We start from the raw sequence: 26,167 nt of genomic DNA on the forward strand, positions 1-26,167 counted from the left end.
TCGCTAATACTAATAGACTAGCAGTCTAATGAGAGAGAAATGCGTGTAAAATAATTAGATTCCAATTTGTGAAATGTTTCTATGCCTTGATTTTAATTCTAATCTAATTTCTGGTTTCCATGTAAATGCTACAGGAGAACTGTATCGTGTGAAACGAGCCAATAATTAGCTTGCTGTACAGACATTTGCCATTCTCACGCTCCTAATAATGAATTATGATTTGCTATTACCAGAACTTGATTCGATGTAGAGATTCGGTGTCCTGAACATAGAAGATATGCGGAAACTAGAAATCGCCAAGTTTATGTATCAGTTCCGCTGCGGTCATTGCCCCGAATATTTCAATGACTTCCTTACCTCGGAATCAAAAGCGCACAAGTAGCCTGGGAGATGTGGTACCGATGGATCAAAAATTGCAAAATGATCTCTGGCCCTCAAATCTTCAACCGAGAATAGCAGATCTTTTGCTGGCTCAACGCGCTAATATAGATCCAAGTTCCATCTATCGCGGACATTTACATGAATATCCGCCTTTTCAAAAATTATTTTTTGAAAATATATCGTCAAAAAGTGTTGTTGAAAGTCCAAGTTCAAGTTTATTCATAATATTTCATTATATCAAAACATCACGAGACTGCGATACAATGAGAGAGAGGAAGGTGAAGAAACGACTTGGAGTTGTCTTTGAGATCATGCAGACACCCAGTCACCCACCCGGGCCTACTCGATGTAAATCGGAGGCATGCACATGATGCACACTGGAACTGCTGGAACAATGAATGAAAGTAAAAAGAAGATAATATAAAATGATCAGGTGGCATGTGACCAAAGGCGAGATCGATATGTCAGGTCAGGTCGTGGTCCGGTCAATGTTGAGGGTTGACTAGTATTCATTCAGAAGAAAGTGCTTGTATTTCGACTTGAATATGTGGACACTGGATATGCTCTACCACTGTCGGATAGCCGGCGATATACTGATCCACACTTCGGATCCGGCATATTTGATAGAACGATGATATTTCGCGTCGACCATATGATACTTAGACGCCGACGACGCGCGTGTGTTGTACTTGTGTACTTTTGATACAGAGGTGAAGAAGTCATTGAAATTTGCGTATAAGTATAAAAAAAAGTATAAGCAGCTAACTCGAAATGCGAAAAAAAACACTTAGGCGTGCTTGGAGTAAAATTCATTTTTCTCGAGAAAAGATGACAAATCGTCCTAAAAGAGGACAAATGTTATTGATTGGCACGGTTCACAAATGAAGATTCTCTCTTTTAATGCGATCTGAACGATATTATCATCCTGTTGAATGTAACAATACCCTGTGCTTTTCCACCGGTGAAAAGCCCTTACACGCAAAGCGAATGGGCTTATGTTCAACGGTGTCAGTATATCCGCTCTTTCACTAGCTAATGTTCCTTATGAATTTTCAAAACGTTTTGTAATCAAATTCGTTTTGCCACGACTTTGTATCAGATCCGCAAAGTGCTGCTAGTCTGTCGACGTTGCGTAAACGTCATTTCACAGTCGAGTGGTTTATGCGTGGTACATCTGCCTCGTGCTCGGCGCCGTACTAAAGTCTCGCCGAAGTAGGCAGCTTTTTCCATAATGGCTGGTAGAAAATTAGGCGTCGTTCGCCTGGGAAGAGCGGCTGGGAAGGTGAGTTTCGATATAAATAACGAGTATAATGTCAGGATCGTAAAAATAATTAAATGCGGGTGTCTGATGGTTTTTAACTTGAGTCGGCGCTCGCATATAATTCTATTTAGTTATAGATAGACTAATTTGAGCGAAGTGCCGGTAACCTAATCTGCGAAATGTTTCTCTGGTCTAATTCTAAACTAATGTGTGAAATGTTTCTATGCTGTCATTTTAATTCTAATCTAATTACTGGTTTTCCTGAAAATGCCACAATATGGAATCGGTGTCATGTGCTCACACTATGTTTTATTTTTTAATTATTTTATTATTAATCACTTCAAGTTGGAAAATCATCGTTGCTCACCTGATATATCAGGCAAAAAGGCCAGAGATTCCCAATCAGGTGCCTCATGAGAACGAGAATTTTAACCGATGCGAAACAAGCCAAGCTTGCTTTACAAACAACTGCCCTTTTCGTGCTCATAAGAACGATCTCTGATTTGCTATGAAATTGTCGCAATTTTTGTTTCATTTCTTCCTAATTAAGAATTTAGTTAAATTTCCATGTTTTTGCAAATTCGGTAACACTATAATTCTCATTGCACTTGAACAAAAAACTGTAGCTTTAGTAGCTGTGATCCTAATTCTAGTCCTATTTATTTGGAAAAGCTGTAAATTTTCTAATTGCAATTTTCCTAGCTATATGTGATGTATATAGACCGAGATTGTTTTGATTAAATTCTTGTATTAATAGAATGATATAGTTTGTTTTTGATGTATAGACTTGAACTGACACTTTAACAGCAAACAAATGCCGGTGAAGATGTATTTATACATCTAAAAATTTGTTTTCAGACGAAATTCACAGTTTTGGATGAAGAGAGTGTCAACGTTTTGTTGCAATATGTACTCGAGCCGCGTATGATTATGGACCGTGATGGAAACGGGACTAGAATTTTTGCATACGCATACGAATCCATTGAAGGTCGTCGTAACGCCAGAAAAGTTCATGAAATTATCTGGTGAGTTATTGTTATTGTATAGTTCACTGCAAACATGGAGTATTGTCGCTAGGCCTGAGCACAAGAATTCGTTTCGACCAGTGAGAGATGATTAGTTCTAGCTGATAATATACTCCTTGCCAATTTATGATAGAGAATTATAGTTCTGATACTATTTCCCACTGTGGTAGCCTTGAAAAGTTCTTTGATTGGCCGTATTGCAGCATATAAAGCTATGCAAGTGGTATAATGACATAACTATGAAGTCGTGAACAACCCATGGCATTGTCACAAAGTGCAATGATATAGTTATTGTCGAAAAAACACCAAGTTATCTTCAATGCGATGTATAGAACCTACATTGTATTCTTTGTGGTTTAGTAAAAGGCATATAGTTGAACTTCCCAGCAGCCCTATATTGTCTGTCAATTCTGTAAGACATTAGCTCAGTGCTAATTAATGAATCAGATCTAATTACAGCTCAGTTAACACTGTGTGTTGTTTGTTGGGCATGCTAAAATCCTGTGTTTATGCATGTACTTTAGTATAGAGCCACATAGATATCACATGACTATCACCGAGAGCCCTGATATATTCACATGATATTCAGAAATATATGGCATCTAGCTTACGGCACATTTCCAAAACTCCAAATCGTATATTTGAAGAGCTTTAAAGCTATTGCTATGCTTGTAAATGAAATCAACTAGAAAGACTGGATCTGGACACTTGTAAACTATAATAGATCAATATTCTCAGTGCAGCATTCACAAATTGTAGTTTTGATTATTTGAACAGCTTCAATACACAATTGAATAGTACATTCACATTGAAATGAACCCCTGAAGTTTTGATTGTGTTATGACTTCACGAAATTTTCTCCATAAATTTTTTGAAGAGTCAATAAATGAAGTCTTGTTTTGCACAGGGAGTTAAATCACGGACAACTACATCCGGGGCACGAGATCGTTCATCGGAACGGCATCACCGTTGACAACCGAATCGAAAACCTGCAACTTTGCCGGACAGAGTTTGAAAAACCCCGCGAATTTCCTTCGTTACTCCCAAAGTGAGTTCTTATCTTTTTTCCGCATTTTTCATATTTGAAGACCTTCGAGGTACGCAACTACAATATACACTTGAATCATATATTGATATAAACCCAATTATTTGTTCTCCGTTAAGTAGATAATTTAAGAGCTTTTTAGAGGTACAGAGCTGCAATTGAATAGTATATTGATATTGAAATGAACCCGAAAATTTTCGGCTGACACTCGTCAGGGGTAATCGTCAGCAACTAGTAGAGAATTGGAAAGAACATTGTATATCAACAATCGTATCAATATTCATATTTTGTGATACGTTTGTTGATATACGATGTTCTTTCCAATTCTCTACTAGTTGCTGACGATTACCCCTGACGAGTGTCAGTCGAAACTATTCGGGTTCATTTCAACATGAATGTAATATCCATCTTTCATATTTTCCATTTATTAATTTTTGCAAATTTACTCTGAACAGCCCGAATTCTGTGTACTATCAAGTCATCCAACGGATACCCGAGGAGCCGGTGGACGAGAGTTTTTTCGAATTGAATTCGTTACCGTGTTATCGCAGAAACGAGGGGGGAGGGACCGATTACGACCGGAATCTGTGTTTCTTTGAATGTCATTACCGGCCGTGTTCAAATATTGAGAAAGAGGTAATTTTATTTTACCAGTAGTAATTTTGTGACTAGAGCATAGAAATATCGGTATTGGCTATTAGAGGTAAAAAAATATCGGCAATTTTTGTGACGTCACAAGGTAATTAGAAAGTCTGAGAATTATATTTGTCATTGGTATTTGAGTAGAATTAAATGTAATATGCATTTGCATTATAGTACAAGTAGAAGTACTGATTTCCAAGTAAATAAAAAGTCATGTCCGTGCATAGCAATGGTTCTAAAGCCAACAAATGTATTATCTGATGCTTTGAAAATGCAAGATACCATATTTATGGAGTCTCTGCTGAATATATCGGTGAAGATGTTAGTAATTATAGCCAGATTTTTGATTTGATGTCATGAAAAATGCTGTTTTTTTTACTTGTAATGGCCAATTCCAGGGTTGTAATGACTCGACTCGAGTCAATTTGTGTATTGACTCGAGTCATTGCGCATGACTTGAGACTCAGACGGCCAAGACCGACATTTCATTGTAATTTCGAAGAATAGTAAAGTCACCACAGACCACACTATTGGCATTTAGTCTATCGATACTGGTACTTGAAAATGCGACCAGAAACTGCTAAAAGTGAGGAAAATTGGCATATAATAAATGCGAATCATTCGATATCACCAAACAGCTATAAAAAGTTGACTCAACAATACTGCAACTGGAAACTGAGTAGTCAACACAATGACTTGGAGTCTACGCTCTGGCTGCGGACTTGGACTTGACTCGGTGGTGAATTGAAAATGACTCGACACTCGAGTCAAAACTATAAAAATGAGATTGACTTGTGACTTGGTTACAACCCTGGCCAATTCCAATATTTCTTTCTGAGTGATATTGACTCAATAATATTGGTGAGGCTCTGCTAGTTGTTGGTATTGGCTGAAAAATTTTGTTGCGAGTAGTCGTGACCTGACCCTTTGGTTTTCAGGCCCGAGAGTTCAGCGTGTGCGGTCACTGTCACCAAGTCCGTTACTGCGGCCCCACGTGCCAACGCACGGACTGGACTGTCCACAAAAAGCACTGCCGCCCGCGGAAACGCAAGCGACGCAACAGGAGCGTTTCGCCCGAACGTTGATTTGTTTTTTCGACTCCGATTCGATGCAATAACGGAACGTCGGGGACTTTGTGTTACCTCCCTCGATACTGTGGATGATATGCCGCGACAATCCTGAATACCATACGGTGCTGCTGGACTTTAGGGCTGGGCACGATGACTCGATTACGTACATCTGAATTGAGTATTAATTCTAACGAGTCAAATTTCAAGAACTGAAACAATACTCTCCAACCACTGAGGGTTAATTTATCTACGTCAATTATAGTTTCGATACTATAATGGCTGTGATTTCTATTGGTCGTATCGTAGCAAACGATACATGTAGTAAACGGCTAAACACGTTACTGCAAATGACACATTCCTAGTGCTCTAGTCAGAATCACTTTGGTGGTCTATTCTGCCCGGCTCTACTGAACCTTACTGCGACGCTTGAAGCCGAGACACGGAAACAAGATTTTGTTCTCCCGGCAGACAGTTTTTTGTCCGATTTATCGTGTTTGAGTATACTCTTAATTTCCTAAAATCAGGTTCGTCTGATATCGTTACCAGCAATTTCCCTTTTTTTATTATTCGTTCAAAATTCTGGAAACTTTAATTATTGTAACACGGTTGAAATAGAGTCTTTGAAAAAGCTCTTCGTTTTATTAAATCAGGTTCGACTTGATATCGTTCTTTGCAATTTCACTTTTTACTGTCCAAAGTACTGAAGACTCGAATTTTAAGACGGTCAAAATCGAGTGGTCGCGATTTACATTATTTGCTTTTTTGAATTGTTCAGAGTTTTTCATTTTGTAACCGATCTACTTCGTTCTTTTGTGGAAATCTATTTAAAACGTTTGTGTGGGTTGTGTTGCTTGCTGTGAAACGCTTGGAATAAAATTCGCCCTAACGCTGGTGTTGCTATAACAATCAGGCAGGTGTTTGAATGTTATGGAGCAGTTTGATATAAGGTTTTCAGTCGGTTTATTAGTAGGATTCACGTGATTACAATTACTGATTTTTCAAAGAAATATAGAAATTGAGTTGAATTCATAACTAGGGAGGGATGCAACAAAATCAAGTAGTTCTTTTTCATAAGCACGAAAATGGCAGATGTTCAGCTGAGTGGAATTTTCAGGAAAACCATTAATCGGAGCATGAAAACATTCTACAAATTGATTCTGAATTATTACGTAATGCTCCCAAGACTGTCCAGATGTGCATTAATTAAGCGTGTTTTGTGTTTGTTTTTTGATGAAGTTCATGTCCGAAAAGGCTGATTCACAACGATAAGTTGAACCATATACGCTTGCAACCTCATAGCTGCTGCGAATACACCACTGTACTTTTCCGTATCAACAATGCACCAAACGCGTTTGCTGCAGACTGAGGTGGAGGTCATTTTGCAGTGTTACAATTTCAATCTCCAACTGTTCAGCATCCAGAAATGACAAGATTTCATTATACCGGACACCAGCAACGACTACAGAAAGTTAGAAACATGGTATATTAAACTGCGTTGAGTGTAACAGAAACAATCTGTGCCAAAAGATGCAATACGTAATGGGTATACAGATATTGAAAATCTGCTAGTACCTCACGGCTATCTGACTCCGAATAGTAATATTTTTTACTAATTTGGCATTGTCCTGGTCGTCGAGCTATCGTAACGGAACCCCCAACCATTTCAAGAAGACCGTGGACGGCATTCCGTCATGTCGCCTTTATAGGCAATGCGCCGTATCTTGAATTCCTGGTGATTCTATCACAAACATCTATATATTACTAATTGTAATTGAAGATATTTTCAAGTGTCTATATATGTAAACTACATGTTAGTGTGTTTTAAACAAGAATAGCTGAATCAATCAATCTATATATTTAAAAGCTCACTGGTAATAATCTGACGAATATTGGTAAATGCTGCTATTCCACAGACAGAATGGGCTCGCGGGCTACTCATCTAGTCCTCGCGGGCTACCTGGTGCCAGCGGGCACCGGGTTGGTGACCCCTGAGCTAGACAAAACCAGACCGAGCTAAACTAGAAACCCATTTCACGGGCCGCAGAATTTTTCTCTGTGTGCTGCATTTGACCCGCCCGCCCCTAGTCTAGAGCTCTGGGCTACTAGAGGAAAGAGTTTTGCGATGCCACGACAACTTTGACATTATCTGTTACACATTAAAAATAATAGCCAAGCTATCCGAAGTAGGGGCATAACGCCTGTGCCGACATGAATGGTCTATGAAACAGAGAGAGAGAGAGAGAGAAATTTGTTTGTTATTGATTCATCCAACCGAATAAAAATTCACACCGGCGTATTAGTAACTACGGTTGCCAGTAAACTCGCCCCAAAGTAAATTCGGCCCAGGCAAATTCCGCCATTACATCAGTAAATTCGGCCCACCGAGAATATTGTATTAAAATGTATTACCAACCGTTAACATGAATTAATTACATAATTATACTATTATTAAGTGACTTGGATGTCAGGGTATGCGTAGATCGCGTAATCACGGGAGATAGCGCGGATATTCACGGGGACCGAATTTACCGACGGCCGAATTCACCGGTCAATTCACTGGTTACTCGGTCAATTCTGCCCTCGGAGAATTTTTTATAAAAATGTATTACCAACTATTAATGTGAATTAATTTCATAATTATATTATTATCAAGTGATTTGGAGAACAGGGTATGCCTATAAATATATATATGTATATATATATGCCGATGTTTACGGGGCCGAATTTACCGACAGCCGAATTCAATCGGTATACTCGGCCCTCGGAGAACATTGTGTGAAATTGTATTACGAACTAATAATGTGTATTATATTACATAATTATAATATTATCTAACCTGAACCCGAACACTAATCCTAATTCTAACCTAACCCTAATCCTAAACCTAACCTAACCCTAACCCTAACCCTAATCCTATCATAACCCTAATCCTAAACCTAATCCTAACCTAACCCTAATCCTAACGCTAACCTAACCTAACCCTAATCCAACCCTAACCTAACCCTAATCCTAACCCTAACGCTAATCCTATACCTTAAACCTACTAATAACTAATAATGTGTATTATATTACATAATTATAATATTATCAAGTGATTTGGAGGTTAGGGGTTATGTTTAGGGTTAGGATTAGCGTTAGGGTTAGGATTAGGGTTAGTTTAGGGTTAGGATTAGGGTTAGGTTAGGTTAGGATTAGGGTTAGGTTAGGATTTGGGTTAGGTTAGGATTAGGGTTAGGGTTAGGTTGGGATTAGGGTTAGGGTTAGATAATGGTATTGTAACTGTTGTTGTTACTCTGGCCTTGGCCGAATTTACCGAGGGCCGAATTTACCGACGGCCGAATTCAGCGACGGCCGAAGTGACCGAGGGCCGAATTCGACGGGCCGAATTTACTTTGGGGCGAGTTTACTGGCAACCAGTAACTATATATTATTCATTTTCATTATTTCAAAATACCACACGACTACGTATGAAAATAACAACATGGCAAAAACTCTGGGCAGAATCAACTGGTATGACCAAACCCTACATTCAACAGATATTCGGATGTTATTTACGAATTCGGCTGTAAAATCGATCCACATTAACGTCCCTACAAATTATATACAATTAATTGATCATCGATTGTATCCATGACTGAAACAGCACATCGTCAGCCCCCCAAAACGTTGGTCTTGGGTCCCCCCATAGAGTGTTCAACCGAACTTCCCCCAAACCCCCTTCTACGACGTGCCTTTACTCGACAGCGACAGTTTTAAATTTATGAAGAGTTAGTATGTATTCGTATATAGTCACTCCATGCGTGATGGTCAAATCTCCCAATAAACCCTTATTAATAATTTATGTTGATTTACGGAAATATTCTGGGCCCCCTCCGAGCTCGCCCCGGGGGCGCGGCGGTTACGCGGACCTGCCTGTATCCATGGCTCACGCAACGGTTGAATTTTCGCTGTCCACACTGGTCAATCACTGGTTAACAGCGCTGTAAAATGACCCTGGCACGACCACAGTTAAATTTAACCATATTTACTGCGTAACTTGGTAATTATCACGGTACGACGCACTTCTATTTGTAGTGCGTAAAATTTGTTTGATCTAAAACGAGAGAATCGAATAGAAAAACTTTGTTTTCTTTGTTTATTTGATTCTCGGTCTCAGGCTACAGACGTCAGTCTGATTTCGTAGAAAGGTTGCGGTGTTTGTTGTTCGTTTTCAGCGGTATTTTCGTGATAATTTTTTTGCGTTCTGTGTGAGTTGAGTTTATTGTTAGCAGTATTATCCTTTCAAAACACCACAAGATTGCGATGTTTCGCTCCGTAGGATAGGTGGAGCAGCAACTGCTTGGAAGGAGTATTAACCAGGGATTTTAGAAATCCCTGAGTATTAACATACTTACTAGTGATATATACAGCTGATTGGTTGAAACGCCGTTTTCTCCAATGCCTATTTTACATCATCAGTGATGCTCAATATCGCAATTCATTATTTCTGGTATCTATTCTGATAAGGAAAGTTGCTTGATATTATGTTTTTTGGCAGCTAGTCTATAACGTACGCTACAAAATGTCTGTGGAAGACCCATTTTTTGTTGTCAAAAGGTGAGTAGTCGATCGCACGTGATTTTTTGAATAGGTGACTGCTTATTTCCTAATTAGTTGCTATCTTATCCAGGCCTGTACAAACTACCAATATCCTAAGTTATTTGACATTTAACTAACAACTGATTTTTGAGTAGATCTAGATCTAGTCGTAGTTCCAGATTCTGAATATTGAGTAGTTCTGTGGTTTTAGTTCAAGCGCGTTCTTGAAATAATTTATTTGCGAACAATTAGAAAATATGTGTCGTCATTTGGTGTCAATCGTGATACAGGTGTTCTGTAGAATGATTTTCGTGCAGGGTGCAGCCATTGCTAGCATTACCGCTACTAACAGTGGTGTGTGTAGCCAGGGGTGCGGTTTGGGTCGAAACCCCTCCGAGTTCAAACTAGAGACCCATCCTTTTGAAATCCCGATTCTATTTGCAATATGTCTTAGCTTATTTGCAATTCAGTAATTGCTATCATCAGTTATTTGTTTGCTGTGTTTTAGTTAGTCACCGATTTTTAAAGATTATTAGTTCTAGTTCTTGTTACAAGTTTTGAAAAGTGAGTAGATCTAGTTCTAGCTGCGAGTTTAAGAAAGTGAGTAGTTCTAATTCTAGCTGCACATTTTTAAAAGTGAGCAGTTCTAGTTCTAGATATGAGTTCTGAAAGTGGGCAGTTCTAGTTCTAGCTGCACATTTCAAAAAGTGAGTAGTTCTAGCTTAGATACTACTTTTGAAAAGTGGGTAGTTCTAGTTCCGAATTTTGAAATGTGACCGCGTCTAGTTCTAGTTTGAAAATACAGCAGTTTGTAAAAGTCATTATCGACTCTCCCAAATGTTTTTGATGGAGCTGTAAATTTGACCTCTGTTGCAGTGAAGTAGAAAAATCGGTTCAAAATTGCCGAGTGATGCAAGACCAATGGAAAGTACTGTTGAAATCAAAGAACGCGACGAAACGTGACCAATTTGAAAAGCTGACAAACGACCTGCGGAATAACGTCAGAAGCATTGAGTGGGATTTGGAAGATCTTGACGAGACAATCGATATCCTTTTAGTCAATCGAGATTTTGGTTTGTTTATTGTTTTGTTGTTTCCAAACATATCTATGAAACCGATTATGTGGAATCAAAACATCCAACTTGGTCATGATTTTATATTGGAGCAGACTACTAGATAATTATATAGTCCTAGTTTTCTAATTAGAGCCGGTAATTTAATTCTTATCTACTTTCTAGTTTTCCTGATAATCTACAGGAGAACCGTTAACTCTTTGTACAGAATTCAATTTCCAAGTTCTTGCGAATTTAGTACTGTAATTCAAATCTAATTTGTAATTTCAAATATAATTTTTATTTACCGAACGCCATCCTATAGTATCAAATCAATTAATTGGTTTGGTTTGGTTATAGTAATCGTAGCTTAGCCTCAATCAGGGAACAATAGAACATTATATTGGGAATATGAAATTAACTGCAGACTGATTACAGCTTAAAAATGAGGTATGGTTGAATTAAGAAGTGAATATAAGAGTGTAATTTTTCAATAAATTTAATTGGCTGAATTGAATCCAAAACGATTGTACATTCGTATTGTTTACAATGCTATTAGTAAATAGCAGGGCTGGACACAATAAGTCAAGTAGGCTACCCCAATCTGAGTCAAGTATTAAATTCTAATGATTGGAGCCGAATATCTTTGATGATGATTTTTTTCTAGCGTTGAAATTTTACGCTTTGTGACACGAAGAGTTGACATATCAACAAAAAGTATAGTTTCCATAGTATTTTCCACTCTGGAAGCCTTAAAAACTTGATTGGTTGTATCGCGGCATACGAAACCTGTAGTATGAAGTTACTGTGAAGTCGTGATCAACACACAGCATTGTCACTGCCATTGTCATTGACAAAATGCAATGAAATAGGTATTGTCGAATAATACAGAATCATCTTGAATGTGACGCAGAACTGGAGTTATATAGTTTGTGGTCGATTTTGCCAAGCCTTAGTAAATACATAAACGTGCGAATCAATCAATCAAAGTATATTGAAGTTTAGTTTGGCTTCTGGTCAACAGTCTGGTTCTGAAACCAATTCTATAAATATCTTCAACAAGTTAAAGGGGGCGGCTCTAGAGCACTTATGATCCAAAGAGTTTTTGAAGTGTGATTCTTTCATCGCTTTTTGGTCGATTTGTGAACAACAGACTCACAGATCTGTGAGAAGGTTATTGCATCAACCAAATACGCCGGCGGTTCTTAACCTTTTCACCTTGGCCCGCCTTAACCAACCGTACTTTGCTATGCGCTATTGAATGAAGACTATGATAATGAAATGTGCCAAATGTTTCTAAGATGTGACACTCTGGCAGGGTTGCAACCATGTCACAAGGCTCCGAGTCACAAGTCATTCTCACTTTTATACTTTTGACTCGAGTCAAGTCGAGTCATTTTCAATTCACCACCGAGTCCGAATCATGGTATTTTGACTCGAGTCAGAGTCCAAGTTATCGTGTCGACTGCTCAGTTTCTAGTTGAAGTCTTGTTGAACCCACTTTTTATAACTCTGATTGATGAAGTCGAATAGTTTGCATTTATAATATACTAATTTTCCTTACTTTTGGCAGTTTTTAATCGCATTTCCAAGGACTAGTACCATTTGTGAAATGTTTCCATGCTCTCGTTATAATTGTAATCTAATTTGTAGTTTTCCTGAAAATGCCACAGGAGAACTGTATAGTGCGAAGCAGGGTTGTAATGACTCGAGTCATGACTCGACTCAAGTCAGACTCGAGTCACGTTTTTCAGATGACTCGACTTGACTCGAGTCATTTTCTAAAAATACGGAAATGACTCGACTCGAGTCAATTTGTGTATTGACTCGACTTGCACTCGAGTCATTGCGCATGACTCGAACCAAGTCATATGACTCGAGACTCAGACGGCCAAGACCGACGTTTCTTGTCATTTCGAAGAATAGTACAGTAATCACACTATTGGGATTTCGTCCATTGGTACTGGTACTTGAAAACACGTCCAGAAAATGCTACATATGACGAAAATTAGTATATTATAATTGGGAACCATCCGATATCACCAAACAGAGTTATAAAAAGTGGATTTAACAAGCCTTTAACAGGAAACTGGGCAGTCAACACAATGACTTGGACTCTGACTCGAGTCAAAATACCATGATTCGGACTCGGTGGTGAATTGAAAATGACTCGACTTGACTCGAGTCAAAACTATAAAAGTGAGATTGACTTGTGACTCGGAGCCTTGTGACTTGGTTACAACCCTGGTTTTTGGCATTTGGAATTCTTTTGCTTGTGTATTCGACTTGCTACAATAACCAAGTATTCGCAAATTCAGTAGTTTGGATTCTAATCGAATTTTGGAAAAACTGTGTTCTAACTCTAATCTAATTTGGAAAACCTAAAAATTTTCTTGTTAACCCTACTCTGGTCATGAACGAAGTCTCTGATTGTAAATTACCGTCAACTCATTATGGCATAAATTGTGCATGAAGTACTTGCAAGTCATTATGAGGTGCATGTTAAATTGTTATTAGCACCCAGTTAAGAACCATAGATATTGACAAAAGTTATAACTACCTTAACGGAAACTCTACGTATCGTCGAAGCCAATCCTAGGAAATTCAAAATCACGCAGCCAGAGCTCTACGAACGAAAATCCTTTATCACGTCGACCAGAACCACCATTCAACAAATTAAAGACGATATTTCAAGCCCTGAAGTAAAAGCTAAGCTGGAAGATCTCTCGAGACAGGTGAGAATACTATTCACCCTCCCAGATCCCAAACCATACTTGGGCACGTAGGTAATTCTAGTTGTCTAATTGAACTAATTACAGCTGGAAATGTAATTCTAATCTAATTTGTGACATCTTTCTGTGCTCTCATTATAATTGTAATCTAATCTCTAGTTCACCTGAAAATGCTACCAGAGAACTGTATAGTGCGAAAGGACGAAATAATGTCATTTGGAGAAGAACTGTGTAGCTATATCTCTAATCTAATTTGTGAAATGTGTTTGCTCTAATTTTAGTCGTAATCTATTTACTAAGGTACCGTAATTTTCCATGCGCAAAACTTTCCCTGATTTTTTGTCCTAAAATTGGGGGGGTGCCTATTATGCAAGGGTACAACCCTTGAAAAAAATCTCTCTCGAAACATGACTTGATATCTCACCTTTTTTCATGTGTGTTTCCAATCGCGCATCACATTCAGCCATCATGCCTAGTGCCGGTAATTCGTATTATCAGTTTTATGTGCTGCCAATTAGCGTCTGCGCTGCACAACAGCAAGCGATCTGCTGAGTTGGTTTACCATTTGTACGCGAACTAAATTAAGCTGCACCCGCACGGCAATCCTCGCTAATTTATTGCATCAACGACAGGCTTGAACAATCGCATATACAACACGCCATGTGCGCATTCTGCGCAAGATGTAATCGCTGGCCTAAACACTATAGTCGCATCTCCAACAGGCTTGGTGCGCACGACATAATCATTGGCCTGAGCAATCACGTCTGTAACAGGTCTTGTGCGCAAGATGTCGCAGGCCTGCCCTGACTGCTATCTACTATCGTTTAGTGACAATGCCGTTAAGTGTATAATGGTAAGCGATTGGTACGTCATGATTGTTCAACAGTGACATCGCAAAACAAAATGTTCATCGAAAACATTAATGATGTAGGCCTACCGCGAATGTAGGGTGTGGACTATACATTGGTGCATGCTTTTTTCCAGAATTTACACGCCATTTTAAGGATGCGTATTATACATATGGACATTGTCTACTATGTTTGGAAAATTATGGTAATCTAAATATTACAGAACTGTGTCGTGCCAAACAAGCCAAGCTTATTGCACCGGCATTTGCCGTTCTCGTGCCTATGAGATTGAACACTGATTTGTTACGAAGTGAACTTGATTTTGGTCGCATTTCTTCCTAATTAGGACTTGAATTGAATTTCCGATTTATTGTGAAGTCAGTCCAAATTCTTATCTGATTTGGGAAAGCTGGGAATTTTGAAGTCCGCCGCAGAGGTGGTCAAAATAGTCTGCTACTCTAGTATAAGCAGAAATAACACCAACAATTCCCCGCCTTAACTGTGTTACCCTCGCATTAGTGTTGTTCGAATTATTTTTTTTTTCATTCCGGGGATTCACTGATCAAAGTGTTAGGTTGCCCTAAAAAGGCTGCACACCACATTTGGTTCGGTTATAACTGGCAGATGTGAACACACGGAAGTTTTAAAATTTTGAATTTATTATAAAAAGAAATTAAAATTTTTAATTTTACTGATAACAAAAGTATATAAAAACGATGCAGAACAAATTAGATGCAATTCAAACCCGTAGAAGCGAAGCTATTAGAGTTTCACATTAATAATTCTAGGATTACCTTTCACGTTCACATATACCAGTTTGAATCGAGATAAATTTCGTGTTCAACGTTTTTTAGGCAACCTAACAATTTAATCGGTGAATCCCCGGAATCTGTGAAAAAAGGGTTATTTTCGAACAACCCTACCCCACATAGTTGCTTCAACGATTATTCTAAACTTATTTTTTGAATTTTCAGAGTTTATTAACGAACGGAGTGCACAGGGCAGGGTACGGCAGTCAGCAGAACGGGGGTTACATGAGCCATACCGATATCGAGGGTGACGAGAATGATCGATTCATCCAGGACACACATCAGCAGCAAAGGGTGGGTTTGCATTTTCTGTTTATGATATGGGTCAGACTTGAACAACTAAATATTTCCAGTTGTCTGATTATAATAATTAGAGTGAAATACTGTTAATCTAATTTGTGAAATGATTCTTTGCTTTCATTTTAATTCTAATGTCATTTCTTGTTTTCCTGAAAATGCTCCAGGAGAACTAAATGGTCTTGAACGAGTCAAGCTTGCTGTACAGACATTTGTTATTCTGATGTTGATAAGAATCAACTATGATTTGATACTAACGGAACTTGGATCAATATTCAAATATTTGCTAATTCCAATCTAATCTGGGTTCTCATTTTAATTGTAATCTCGTTTCTGGTCCTTCTGAAAATGACCAGGGTTGTGATGAATCGAGTCTGGAAAATCTAAACCAGTGGTTCCCAACGCGGGCGATTTGGCAGTCTAGGGGGGCGAAAATGACGATGGGGTCGATAGGGGGTCGAAAATGGACAAAGGGGGCGAAAATAGCGAAGGGGGCGATAGGGTGGCTGTGTAAAAACGGCTATATTGGAGTCAAATCGGAGAAATGACCTTTTTTCTTTTTTTAGCCAACCCACGAAAATTCAGTTGCAAAAGTGTAAAATTCGACATCGAGCCGAAAAGCTACCTTTTTTTTTAGTCAACCCGCCGGTGATTACAGTTTGTATGCCCATTTTTCGGTTCACAAAATTAGGGGGGCGATGATCGGTGTTGAGCTTGACAAGGGGGCGACGAGTCGAAAAAGGTTGGAAACCACTGATCTAGACCAAGACTCGAGACCAGGGCGGCCAAGACCGACATTTCATTGTAACTTCGAAGAATAGTAAAGTCATCGTATTAATGATATTTCGTCTGCCAGTCCTGATACTTGGAAAATAGGGCCGTAAACTGTTAGGACTGAGGAAAATGACAATATTATGAATGCGAGCCATTCTATATCACTCGAGCAGAGTTGAAAAAGTGGCTTGAACTGGATTGAAGTCATAACTGAACAGTGAACGTGATGACTAGGACTCGACTCACTGACTTGGACTCGATGGCGAATTGTAAATGACTCGACTTGACTCGAGTCAAAACTATATAAGTGAGATGACTTGTGACTTGGTTACAACCCTGGTACAGACATTTGCCATTCTCGTGAATGAGCTCGAATTTGATATGTGCTGAACTTATTTCAATTTTCAAGTTCTAGCGAATTCAGTAATTCCAATTCAAATCTAGTTTGTAAAAAACTGTGAAGCCATCATTATAATTCTAATTTCATTTTGGAAAGCTGAACATTTTCTAGCTGTCCATATCGAATAGAAGCAGCATCATAAATTTCTACCCCCAAGTGTCCGAGTTCAAATCCGGAAGCAAAGGGTCGGGTCCGAGTCATAGTTTTGAGACTCAAGTCCGAGTTCAAGTCATTTTGTTTACTGTTCACTGTTCAGTATCGAGTTCATGACATCTGAAACCCACTTTTTAACACTTTACCCTATTTTCCAAAATCAAATACTGATATGCGAAATACCGATGTTTTGTAAGTTCACTATTTTTCGAAGTTACAACGAAGTGTTTGTCTCTGCTGTCCGAGCCTCGAGTCATATGACATGGTTGAGTCATGCCCACAAACAAACAAACACAATTGACTCAAGTCAAGTCATTTTTCATATATAAGAAAAGGATTTGAATCATGTCAAAAAGTTGTGATCTGGAGTCTGTTTGTTTCCAGATGATCATAGAACAACAAGACGACCAACTTGATTTAGTTGCTGACAGTGTGGGAGTACTGAAGACCATGTCCAGGTATGGAATTGTGTCATGACTTGGCTGGATCTGGGAGCAATGACTCTAGTGCTCTAATCTGAATCGAGTATAGTAGTAAGGGTGTTTTTAAATACTAAGATGATACGCTCCTTTCCACTGAGAGCTAATTTATCGACGAATCAACATCAAATATTCGGGTTCTTTCCAATGTCAATACACTATTCAATAGTACGTTGAAGTTCTCTACCTCCAAGAAGCTGTTATATGAGTTCGTTGTCGAGTGTTACTGAACGGATGGTCATTTTTTCGCCAGAATCACACATCTTGTGTTAAATCGAAGGAAGCGCTGCTTATTGTATTATACCTAGGGCGAGTTTTTGTTGCAGTCAAATCCGATGAAAGTTGCACTGATTTTTCTCATAAGTTGCACTAAAAGGTTGCATTTATGGTCAAGTTACTTGAAATGATTAGGGTATAAGATGCACGAATCGTTGCGTATCCAAGGCACTGTAGGAAAACCCAATGCTGGCGACTTCAACAAAATCAATAGCCCGAAAAAATTGACCCAGTGAAAATACAATTTACGGTGGTCTAGCCTAATGTATGTCAAACCAGAAAGGACCTCAAATTTAAACGACATTGAAATAATCAAGCGATCTATCTACATAAATAGTGCCAAATATTTTCAGTAAAAAGTTAATTGCATGAAAAATCGAAAAAGTTGCAATAAAGATGAAGAAAAGCTGCAGTATAAGATTCCTCCAAACAGCTTAACACCCCATACTACATCACTTCTGAGTATTTAGGAAGCTGCTGGAAGTTGGCGAACCTCTGTCTGAATTGACGGGAGTTTTTTCAAAGAGTTTCTTGGTGGCACAGAACATCAATATACCATTGATTAGTATATTCATATTGGAATGAACCCAAATATTTTCGGCTGACGCACACTTATTGCTGACGATTACCCCTGTCGAGTGTCAGCTGAAAATATTTTCTTTATATGCAAACGTGCCATTCAAGTTTTTGTTCATATGGCCGAGTACTGATTCGACTGTACTGGTTACTGACCACGGCTGAATTTTCATGATATTTTGTCAATGAATATAATTGGCGTAACCATTTCCAGATCCATCGGCGACGAACTAGACGAACAAACCGTGATGCTCGATGGTCTGGGGAACGACATGGAGAACACGCAGTCGAAAATGGACTCTGTTTTGAGAAAGATGGCCAAAGTAACACACATGTCAAATGGTAAGCCACTTTCTATCGGATAGCAGTTAACACATTTTGGCGACTCTGGCCAGAGGTGGGGGGAAACGAAGTACTTCTACTTTCCGTAGATCTCAAGTAGGTTGGCCTACTCGCTTATGATCATAGACTACTTCTATGGAATAGTTTTAAGTTACATAAGCAAAAACTAGGCCAAGAATCATACTTTTATAATAGGGCTATTCATAAATAACTTAATATTTTCAAATTTTACTGGCTAATTGATAAAATTGTTAAGCTGCACACCAATTTTGGCTCAATTCCAACCTGTATAGTGGCATTGCTATAAAAGGAAAAATTTTGGATTTATTAAAAAATATATATATATAAACCCAGTGGTGACTTGAATTCAATCACGTCACAGTAATTTAAGGTATTGACTTCAGGTGAATTCTTCTGAAATGCCATTTTTATTGCCATTTCCCATTGTTTTGTGGTAAATATGCACTCTCCTCTGGTGGCATTTTCGATGACAGAGTGTGCATTGTCATATTCACTTTGTGAATGTCCAATTACCATGAAATTTAAAGTTATCTCCTCAAATTCAAAAACAGTAGAAGCATGGCATAGCATTACAACAACCATTCTGTTATTATTTTGCCCCCCGCACCGGTCACAGAATAAATGAACAGATTTCTTGCCTGTGTCATTCAATGACTTTAAGTACAGAAAAACTGCGGTAGCAACCTCACAGGATCTTTTTTGGCCTCAGTTTCATTCCATAGGAAGCATGTCGTTTTCATTGAATTTATATCAGTTATTGTGAAGTTATAATTTTGCAGTCTTTTGGAATAATAGAATGATGACACAAATATACCTCCTCTCCTTCAATAAGACCATCTGTCTGTTTTGACGAACAAGGCTCATCTACCAGAAACACATCTTTCCACTTGCTGCCAATTTTCTTCTTTTCTTTTTCGGGATCATAATCTGAACCGCTTCCTGTTGCAGAGTCACTTAATTCAATCTCCTCAGTGTCAGAGTCACTGCCTCTGTTTACAGCACCACCAGAACAAGATGGCTCAACTGCAACTCCTCCTGTTCTATCTGCGATTCCTTCTGGAAACAACTTGACACTTGCCATTTAGATCCCAAAGTTTTTATAACTGTTCCTTCTTCCTTGTATTCTTGCATCCCTCCAATTATCTCCAAAATGCATATAAGACCATCTGTCAGTGTCCAACTGGTTTTTCTCATCTAATTGCCAGGCTTCCGTTGACACCCTTGAATTTATTCTAATTCGATTCATTCTGCCACTTTTCAACCACAAGTACTGGGAATTACCATAATATATCCCTGTAATCAACAAATTTTGATAGGAATCCAAAATCCAGGAATCAAGATATGAGTAACATCTAAATTTCAACACTAGAATTATCATCTCATCTCTCACTGTTAATCTACCAGTTCTCTGAATTCTGACATCTCACACTGTTCATCTCTGAATTTTGGCAGAGCATATTCGAGCACATGCATTAACCTAACTAAAAAGGTAATTACATCCTGAGAGATACTATAGAACACTCGAATGACACATGGCAGGATCTTCCCGCAACTTTACTTACATGCAATGCCTCACAGGCGTACATAAAACCTTAGTCAAGTGGAAGGTCGAAGAGGTTTATGTCCATAATTTGGACATAACCCAGTTTGGTTTTCAATTTGCCTTGAAAATCCATGTGTATATGTCCGCTTGACCATTGATCCACACTACCTAGAAGCATGAAACCCGGCTAAAAAGAAAGACCTATGTCCAAATAGTAATAGAAACCAAAAAAATCAAAATCACCAAAAGTGGAAATAGGACAGTTTGGTTTTCCAGCGACGATATATACATATATATATAAATCCATCTCAAATTTCACTGGCTACCCCATGAAATTGATCAGTTGTCCGGAAAACCGATGTATAACAAATTTGACTTAATTCCAAAAGTTTATGATTTCAAATCGTAGTAGGCCTGTTTGAATTTGCCACCGTAATGAGTATTCTTACCACATCCAAAATTTTGTACTCCTTATGGGTTTGCTTGTGCTGGTTGAAATTGAACCAAATTTTTTGCGCGTCGCTTTCAAACAACCAGCAATTTCATGGGGTGAAATGTGAAATAAATTTTTTTAATTTTATTAAATAAATCCAAAACTTATTTCTCTCATCGAAATGCAAAATAAAAAAAGTAATTTTCAAAAGCCTTTTGTGCAGACCACCAATCTTGTACAGCGGTTCTCAAACTTTTTTAGACACGCCCCCCTTTAAGGTAGTTAAAAATTTCGCTCGAAACCATGTCCATTTCGAATGCCGATTCCATCTCCAATATTTCTGTGCTCGTTTGCAATTCAGTTCAGAATATAGTCTCCCAATTCAGTAGTTCTAGTTCTAGTTGCGCATTTTAGAAATAATTCAGTTAGCGAAGTACTAGAAAACGTGTGCTTAATTCAGCTTCTGCTTGTAATCTATAAGAAATAGATGAATATTCGCAGTGTAGCAGCCGTAGATGTGGTATTGTGACGTCGCAAAAATTCCTGAAAATTATTACCTCTCATGGCCGATCAGAAACCGATAATCGGCCGAGCTCTAATTTGCACAAAAGCAGAGTGTTCACCACGGTTTGTATTTCCAGATCGACGTCAATGGTGCGCAATCGGCGTTCTCGGGGCTTCCATGTTTCTGGTGTTCATTCTGTTTTTCCTGCTGTGACGCTCCGGAATGGACTGCGTCATCAAAAGGACGAAGGACACAGCCCCGAGTGACACCGCGACAGTCGCATAGATAGGGCTGTGGGCAAAAATGGTTCGGGTGCCCGAGTCTGAAATGATACGCTCGTTGCCACAAGGAGTTCATTTTCCAATGAATATTATGGTTTCGACACCATATATTCCACATTGATGCATACGAAATATGTTGTACAAATCTACGCACGTTACTAGAATGACATTAGTGAAGTCGTAATCAACCCACAGCATTGTCACGAAGTGCAATGAAATAGTTTTGTATAACTATCTTTAATGTGATGAAGAACTGACATTATATTCTTTGTGAGTGCCATACAAGCTATGTTTTTGAACTTTCAACATTATTCATGCTGTGAAACTCGACTCGTAATACTCGATTCAGAATGAAATCACTCAGGCACTCGATTTTTCTCAGTCCTAGCTGCAAGCGCAACATCAGGCGTCGAATTGTTCAAGGGGAACGATTCAACCAAGCTACGGATGCAAGCTGTTCCGTCTCAATCATGTTTCATTCTACTTCATATCTGTGTCGAATAAAATATAATGTCTGCAGTTGTCCACATCTCACCGACTGATCACCGGCGTCGTAACCAAGTCGCAAAGTTTCGAGTCACACGTCGGTTTTACTTTTATTGTTTCCACTCGAGTCGTTTTCAATTCGCCACCTTTGTCAAAATCAGGAAGAACAGGGCTGAGTCCGAGTCATAGTGTTCACCGTCTGTTATCAAGAATTGGCTAAAAAATCGTTCGATTTGCCAAGTAACCCAGTCTAACATTGCAACGTTCTGGGGCTACTACCCCTGCAAGCTACTGGATCTTCAAAATCCGAAACTACAAATAGCCTACTCATTTTCCAAAGTCCGTAACCAGAACTACTCGTATTTTGAAATACACAACTACAACTATACACACTTTTCGATATCCACGACTAGAATAGAACTACGATCTTTTTATAACTCAGAACTAGAACTAATGACTTTTGAAAATCCGCAAATAGAACTACTGGGAACCGACTTATCACTACTAAACTAGAACTAGAATTACACACTTTTCAAAATCCGCAACTAAAACTAATCGCGTTGCAAAATCCGTAATAGAACTATACTTCAAAAACGTAGCTAGTCCCGCGAGAGGGATGATAGTCCTTTTCACCTGCGCCGTCGAGATGCGACACGGCCTTTATAGCAAGGTCATCACGTCGCTGTCTACACCGCCACAGTGGTCGGGAACCTTTTTGGCCCTATTTCTTTCCATTTTCACTCCCAAAGAGCCATACATGTAAATCAACTGTTACGTCACAATTGAAAATTCGTGACGTCATGGTATCACTGAATTGAACTATAGAATGTTTACATTCTATAATTGAACTATATCTATATGGGATTCGTCGTCTGCGCCACATTTTCTCTTTTCGATAAATTAACATTTACAACGGACGCATATAACAGCAAAAGAGTGAAGCTACTATTTACACGCTTTTCACAGTTCACATGGTATTACTGATACCTTTGTAGTCCTGGTTGATAATGGTGAGGTTCTAAGCTTCATACAAAAATTGAGACTTTCGTCAGATATACGAGAACATACGTTCGTCGTGAAGCCATCACAGCAATATATACCCACTGTACGGTGTGATACATCAGGGACGTGCTGGGGTCAGGGCTCAGGGGTGACAAGTGCCTCACCTGTCGTCAGAATGAGTGGACAAAAATTGTGAAACCTTAAATTACTATTGGTATTTTCCATCGATGTTCATCAATGACTAGATGTTGAACATTTTTATACCCAACATCAATCAATTTGGGTATTGTTCGAAAATAATGCGCGAGACGAGAGATTTAAGGCACGGATGGACCAAGCCTCGCCATTGGTAGCTCAGCTCAATTCGTCGTAAATAGCTTAGAATGTATCTGTCGCAGTGATTCCTGAAATCTTAATATTGATCGACTTCTCAATTCTCGAAGTATTTGGCGGTACCATAACTGTCACGGTGGTTTTTCGCCTTTATCTGTGATATCGTCACACATGATTGCCTCGCATCATGAGGCCAAGTGCCAGAGATGAGCATGGATTAGGATTAGGTTTTGGAAAAACAGGATTTGTGAAATTTTGTCGGATTTGGATTGGATTTGGATTAGACATTTTTTTCAGAACGGATTAGGATTTGGATTGGATTTACTTATTTTCTGTGAGATTGAAATGTCGTGTGGCGAATGGCGACAAACTTTATTCAGATCAGTTATTAATGTACGTTATCTTGAATCAAGTGAATGGTTGGTTGTGAAAGAAAATTTTCTAATCCCTCCATTGCATAAATTAGTTTTTTTTTTCTGAATTTCCAGTTGGAATCGGATTAGGATTGGACATGGACTTTAATATGAAAAAGTTATGGATTAGGATTTGGATTAGAAGGTTCGGATTTGGATTGGATTAGGACATAGAAATTTCAAATCCGCTCATCTCTGCTTTACAGGGAAGCATCATCATAATACATACAATAACCCACGTAACACCCACGCCATGACAATTCGCAATTGTCACTTCTGCACCGCAAACGCGTTTAGGAATGCATTTTGATCGCGAGCCTAAGCCTGCGCCGGGCCACTGTTATTAAATCGCACAAGCTCGAGCGGTAATTAGTCTTTACCATCTCCACACACCAAAAATACTACACCATCTTGGCAGACAGTAAAAATTAGAGCCCGACCGATATTGGATTTCTGAGCCGATACCGATAAGACCGATATCCAGTACCTCCACCGATAACCCCGATATATTCAGCCGATATTCAAAAGATATGGAATCTAGCTCAAGGCCCATATCTAACACCCAGGAGCATTTCTTTTAACAACTTTACAGCCATTGATATGCTTGAACATGAAATAAATGATCAAGGAACTATAAAAATATATCAAAAGCACCAATCCAGCAGTTGCAGATTAAAGTTCACGAAGCACAATTTCTCGGCCCTTTCTCCAAGGAGTGAACTTCTGTGGTCTTCCATAGATGATGTATATAGTACTTAACACAGTGAGCAGTCTTTCACTTGGTACCATAGTTAGTGGCACAGCAAGAATTGGAAATCTTTCTTCATTTCGGTTTCACCGCTCCCTTGCAGGCGATCTTTCCTTCAATGGTTTCACCAAATATTGATTTTTATATTGATATTCTTCTGGCAATGCACCTGGAGCCTTCAGCACATCATTAACAAATAGCTGAAGAGAATGCGCAAAACAACTCAAATTGTCCACGTCTGCAACTGCTCCACCCATCCCTCTTGGGCCTTGACCATGACCAGCATTTCAACAATCAATCGATCACTATTTTACGCTCTTTTGTCAGAATTGGCCAATGTCATCATGGAATCAAAAATGTTCGTATCAATTATTGGCTTTACTCCACGTTTGCTTGATTTTCTTGCCCTCTATGCTCGCATATTTCCCATCATGGTGGCCCCGCAGCCGCAGGCCGCAGTCGGACGACTTCATACATTACTGGTATAATTAGCTCTGTTGGTACCGAACCGAGAAATGTTTCGACGCGACGATTTTCTCTATCATTACGAGGGTCAGTCCAGCATGATTGAAGTTCTCATTTCTCTTACTGATTGAAATCTTCTGCAGACAACTATCCATCCAGCTGCTCTCTGTCTTTCAGAGATGAGCGGATTTGAAATTTCTATGTCCTAATCCAATCCAAATCCGAACCTTCAAATCCTAATCCATAACTTTTTCATATTCAAGTCCATCTCCAATCCTAATCCGATTCCAACTGGAAATTCAGAAAAAAACTAATTTATGCAATGGAGGGATTCGACATTTCAATCTCCCAGAAAATAGGTAAATCCAATCCAAATCCTGATCCGTTCTGAAAAAAATGTCTAATCCAAATCCAATCCAAATCCGACAAAATTTCACAAATCCTGTTTTTTCAAAACCTAATCCTAATCCATGCTCATTGCTCATCTCCGCTGTCTTTGGTGATCGATTACTGCCAAAGTCACTCAACTATGTCATAGTTGAGTGACTTTGATTACTGCAGGGGATTCACACGAAGTCAGTGGGGCATAACGGTGGTTAGTTATCTATAATATTTCTCATATAGGCACGCCTACTGCCCTGTATGCAGTATGCACTATATGCAGCTTGGCCATTTATTTTTATAATTTGCCGTCCTCACGTCTTCTATCGATTTCTCTGACTCCCTGCCACCATGTTGTGACGTCACGAATATGGCCGATATCTTTTTACCTTCAATGGCCGATACCGATATTTCTCTCCAAGCGTGATATCGACTCGATATTATCGGCGAGCCGATAATCGGTCGGGCTCTAGTAAAAATCATATTGAGTTAAAACAAAATTAATCCAGATTGTTTGTATCAAACGGCAACTGACTACTGACTATAATTCATTTGCGTGTCTTCACTGTTCTAGTGTTCGTGTTTGAGCGCAAAATAGAGAGATCTTCGCCGTGCTGTAATATGATCTGCGCGCACTTTCGTGATTACATCCTCGCTTTGGTAATTAAGGTCAAGATACCTCGCTGTCATCGAAGTGTGTTGCTACTTCCATTTGATCTGATACATTGTGATTTGCGAGGTGATCATCGATCACCTGCTGCGTTGAGTCATGATTCGAGCGCGCTTTGTATCAAGACCAGGGATATCCCTGATCAA

At 38.9% G+C, this 26,167-nt stretch overlaps 2 protein-coding genes across 2 annotated transcripts in view; both read left to right on the forward strand.

Annotated features, from left to right (window-relative positions):
• Positions 1–22,042, forward strand: part of LOC145435218 (syntaxin-6-like) — a 105,732-nt gene extending 83,690 nt beyond the window's left edge. Inside the window, exons 2-8 of the mRNA XM_080312555.1 lie at positions 9,960–10,020; positions 10,879–11,048; positions 13,632–13,789; positions 15,609–15,737; positions 17,452–17,525; positions 18,613–18,740; positions 21,379–22,042. Of these exons, the coding sequence (XP_080168681.1) occupies positions 9,986–10,020; positions 10,879–11,048; positions 13,632–13,789; positions 15,609–15,737; positions 17,452–17,525; positions 18,613–18,740; positions 21,379–21,455 (771 nt within the window). The 5' untranslated portion in view covers positions 9,960–9,985 and the 3' untranslated portion in view covers positions 21,456–22,042. The remainder of the gene's footprint in view (positions 1–9,959; positions 10,021–10,878; positions 11,049–13,631; positions 13,790–15,608; positions 15,738–17,451; positions 17,526–18,612; positions 18,741–21,378) is intronic.
• Positions 1,507–5,582, forward strand: LOC145436487 (zinc finger MYND domain-containing protein 19-like). The gene is made up of 5 exons (XM_080313850.1): positions 1,507–1,663; positions 2,501–2,667; positions 3,575–3,715; positions 4,168–4,348; positions 5,293–5,582. The coding sequence occupies exons 1-5, from the start codon at positions 1,613–1,615 to the stop codon at positions 5,437–5,439; spliced, it is 687 nt and encodes a 228-aa protein (XP_080169976.1). The 5' UTR covers positions 1,507–1,612; the 3' UTR covers positions 5,440–5,582.
• Positions 22,043–26,167: the final 4,125 nt, after the last annotated feature.

This window comes from Botryllus schlosseri, chromosome 3 (genome assembly GCF_051294905.1).
Source record: "Botryllus schlosseri isolate E-star chromosome 3, Bs_hap1, whole genome shotgun sequence".
NCBI classification, from domain to species: domain Eukaryota; kingdom Metazoa; phylum Chordata; class Ascidiacea; order Stolidobranchia; family Styelidae; genus Botryllus; species Botryllus schlosseri.